The sequence below is a fragment of the Mycteria americana genome, chromosome 5, assembly GCF_035582795.1.
Source record: "Mycteria americana isolate JAX WOST 10 ecotype Jacksonville Zoo and Gardens chromosome 5, USCA_MyAme_1.0, whole genome shotgun sequence".
Taxonomy (NCBI): domain Eukaryota; kingdom Metazoa; phylum Chordata; class Aves; order Ciconiiformes; family Ciconiidae; genus Mycteria; species Mycteria americana.
The window spans coordinates 8007601-8010963 of NC_134369.1; the positions used below are offsets into that span (position 1 = coordinate 8007601).

General features: G+C 45.4%; 1 protein-coding gene across 1 annotated transcript; it reads right to left on the reverse strand.

The window, feature by feature from the left end:
- Nucleotides 1-303: 303 nt before the first annotated feature.
- Nucleotides 304-2313, reverse strand: KCNA4 (potassium voltage-gated channel subfamily A member 4). The gene has a single exon (XM_075501429.1). It carries the CDS (start codon nt 2311-2313, stop codon nt 325-327), a length of 1989 nt encoding a protein of 662 aa, XP_075357544.1. The 3' UTR covers nt 304-324.
- Between the last annotated feature and the right edge of the window lie 1050 nt (nt 2314-3363).

The window sequence follows — 3363 nt, forward strand, 5'->3', positions numbered from 1 at the left end:
CAACTTTTACCACAGAGCTGTTATTAGTGATGTCGACAGTTCATGCACCCACTTTAAAACTGACTTGGTTTTAATAAATTTTTCAGCCTCATGTGCAAAACACTTGCATTCTAATAAAAATATAAAGTCTGAAATCATATCAATCTAGCAATCCCTTCCTCAAGTTATACCACTTACTTGATATGTAATACAAGTTTAGCAATGCTTTTTATTTGTATTTAACCATTAAATGGCATACTACTGTATGCTGTGGACTCTTGTTTGCATATTTCATTATTTTCACTGCACTCTTTAATGCATAAATATATTTGGAAACGATCAAAATTACACATCAGTTTCCACAGAATGTGAATTTACACAGTTCTTCTTCTCTGACTCACTGCTATTCCCCGTGTCCTGACTTTTTTTCTCCTTTACACAAAGAGATTCTTTAACTCCTTCTTCCATCTCCAAATATTCTGATTTATCCTCTGTGGATGAAGATGATGAGCTTCTAAATTTCTTCAGTAAATTTGTTGGGAGGTAAGGGCAACTGACTGCATTTTGCATCAGCTGCGTTTGTTCTTCATTCTCAGTCTCTCTGTGGTAGAAATAGTTAAAATTGGAGACAATCACTGGCACTGGTAAAGCAATGGTTAACACTCCCGCAATGGCACACAGGGACCCAACTATTTTCCCACCCACAGTTATGGGTTTCATATCCCCATAACCAACTGTAGTCATGGTCACTACAGCCCACCAAAAGGCATCTGGGATGCTTTGAAAATGGGTGGCAGGCTCATCAGCTTCTGCGAAGTAAACAGCACTGGAAAACAAAATGACTCCGATAAAAAGAAAAAAGATGAGGAGGCCGAGTTCCCTCATGCTGGCCCTGAGTGTATGACCCAGGATCTGCAAACCCTTGGAGTGCCTGGAGAGCTTGAAGATGCGAAACACCCTGACCAGACGGATGATCCTCAGGATGGCAAAAGACATGGCCTGTTGACCATTACTGCCCTGCTCCTGCGCCAAGTCAGTGCCCAGAGTAATGAAATAAGGCAAGATGGAGACAATGTCTATGATGTTCATGATGTTCTTGAAGAAGTGTGCTTTGCTTGGACATGCAAAGCAGCGCACTGTAAACTCAAAGGAGAACCAAATGATGCATACTGTCTCTACAATGAAAAACGGGTCATTGAAGATGGTGTGCTCCCCAGCATCCAGGTGAAGTGACTCATTGGAAAGCCCCTTCCCTAAGCTCAGGGACATGATGAATTCTTTGTCATCTCTGAACTCTGGCAAAGTCTCCAGACAAAAGATGACGATGGAGATCAAGATGACCAAGACGGAGACAATGGCAATGCCTCTGGCTGGACTGGAGCTCTCCGGGTACTCAAACAGCAGCCAAACCTGCCTCTTAAATTCATTCTCCGGCAAAGCTTTGTCCTCTTCCTCTTTGACAAACCCTTCATCCTCCCTAAACTTGAGCATGGCCTCCTCCCCAAGTTGGTAGAATTTCACCTCCTCGGTGAAGATGTCAAAGGGTACATTGACTGGCCTCTTCAGCCGACCACCACTCTGGTAGTAGTACAGGATGGCATCAAAGCTGGGCCGGTTCCTATCAAAGAAGTACTCATTCCTGAGAGGGTCAAAGTATCTCCCTCGCTTCGCTGGATCACCCAACAATGTCTCCGGGAACTGAGCTAATGTCTTCAGCTGGGTCTCAAACCGCAGTCCTGACACGTTGATTACCACACGCTCACAACACTCGTACTCACTGTAGCGAACAGAGCTGTAACCCCCAGGGCCTCCACCATCATCAGGTGGCTGGTCCGAGTATGAAAACTCATCCTCCCCATAGTCATCACTGTAGTAGAGCTTTCCTTCTTCCTCATCGTCTTCATCCTCGTCTTCATCCTCCTCTTCCTCCTCACTCAAGTCCTTCAGTATTCTCTCTTCAGAACCGCTGAGAGGCAGCAGCTCAGAACAGGGGAAGGAGGCCCCACACTCCCTGCTTCCCAAGTGGTGGCTCCTCTTTTTCCCTTTCTTCCGCCTCTTACCACTCTGGCGATGGGGCACGCTGCTGCGTGACGCATTCCCACCATGAGAGGAGGATGCACCTCGACTCTGTTCCTGATGGTAGTGGTGATATGGTCCACCTCCACCTGTTGCCCCACCTTCTACTGCTGCTGTTGCTGCTGCTACGGCCGCAGCCGCTGCGGCTCTCGAGTGTGCCAGCCGCTCTCTCTCTCGGGCCCGAGCTTGGACCGCATATCCATAGGGCATGTGGCTGTTGCACCCAGAGCTATCTGCACTCACCATCGCAACCTCCATTTTGCAACTGCTTTTTTTTAATCGCTGGATGCAAAAAGGGTTTGTTTTATTTACAGTGTAACCTTAACTTTCACTAGAAAGTTCAAAGCCATTTGCATTTGGAGGACAGTCCCTTGGACACAGAGCAGGGCAACATAGTTGTAACACCAAATCTATGTTTTGGAAAACCACAGATCTGCATTTTATTGTCCGGAACGTTTGACACAAACTACTGTTCTGCTAATAAGACAAGATAAAACTCTCAAATCGAACCAGGGAACAGCTGAGGCCTTGTTCTTTCACCCACCAAGCCTTTATTTTCATTTATCTCCTGTGGCTATCACAGATCTGATCAGAATCATGACTACCTTGCAGGCTACAAAGACCGCATTCATGAGGAAAAAAATACACAAATCAAAGGGTACCTGCTCTCCACAGATGGTTTTAGTTCATCATTGCAACCAAATGCAAATAGTCCCTTTCCTCATAATTTGTTCCTGGTAATGCTTTGGCCTAGTAATCTTATTGTTTAATAGCATTACTTGGGGAGTTGAAGTTAATTCCAGCCATCACTTTATTTACACAGTGAGGAGGTCTTTGCAAATCCTTTCTTCAGCCTGTCAACAATGTCTCAAACCTGGGAGCAGCACCCAGGGCGTCAGCAGCAGTGGTAAGAGGAGGAGGAGGAGGAGGAGGAGGAGATGAAGACTGAGAAACTGGCTCTGAGGTCCCCATAGGACATAAGGGAGTGGATGGGTCACCCTTTGGTTATGGTCATGCAGAAGAAGCACTTAACCTGAGGCACATGCACAAACACACAAAAATAAACAAAACAAAAAGGGAAAAGATTGGATTGTTTTCCTAAAAGGTCACACTGATCAAATGAAACTGTGTCATCTATTACCACGGTATTCAAATCTTCCCCTTCCCACACTATTCACACTTCTACATTACACACACACCCACATCACATGCACAGAGATTTTGAACGACTCTGTGGGTAAGGATGTGGGTGGGTATGTCACATATATATAGACAGAGATACAAAATCCCCACCCATATAAGCACTTG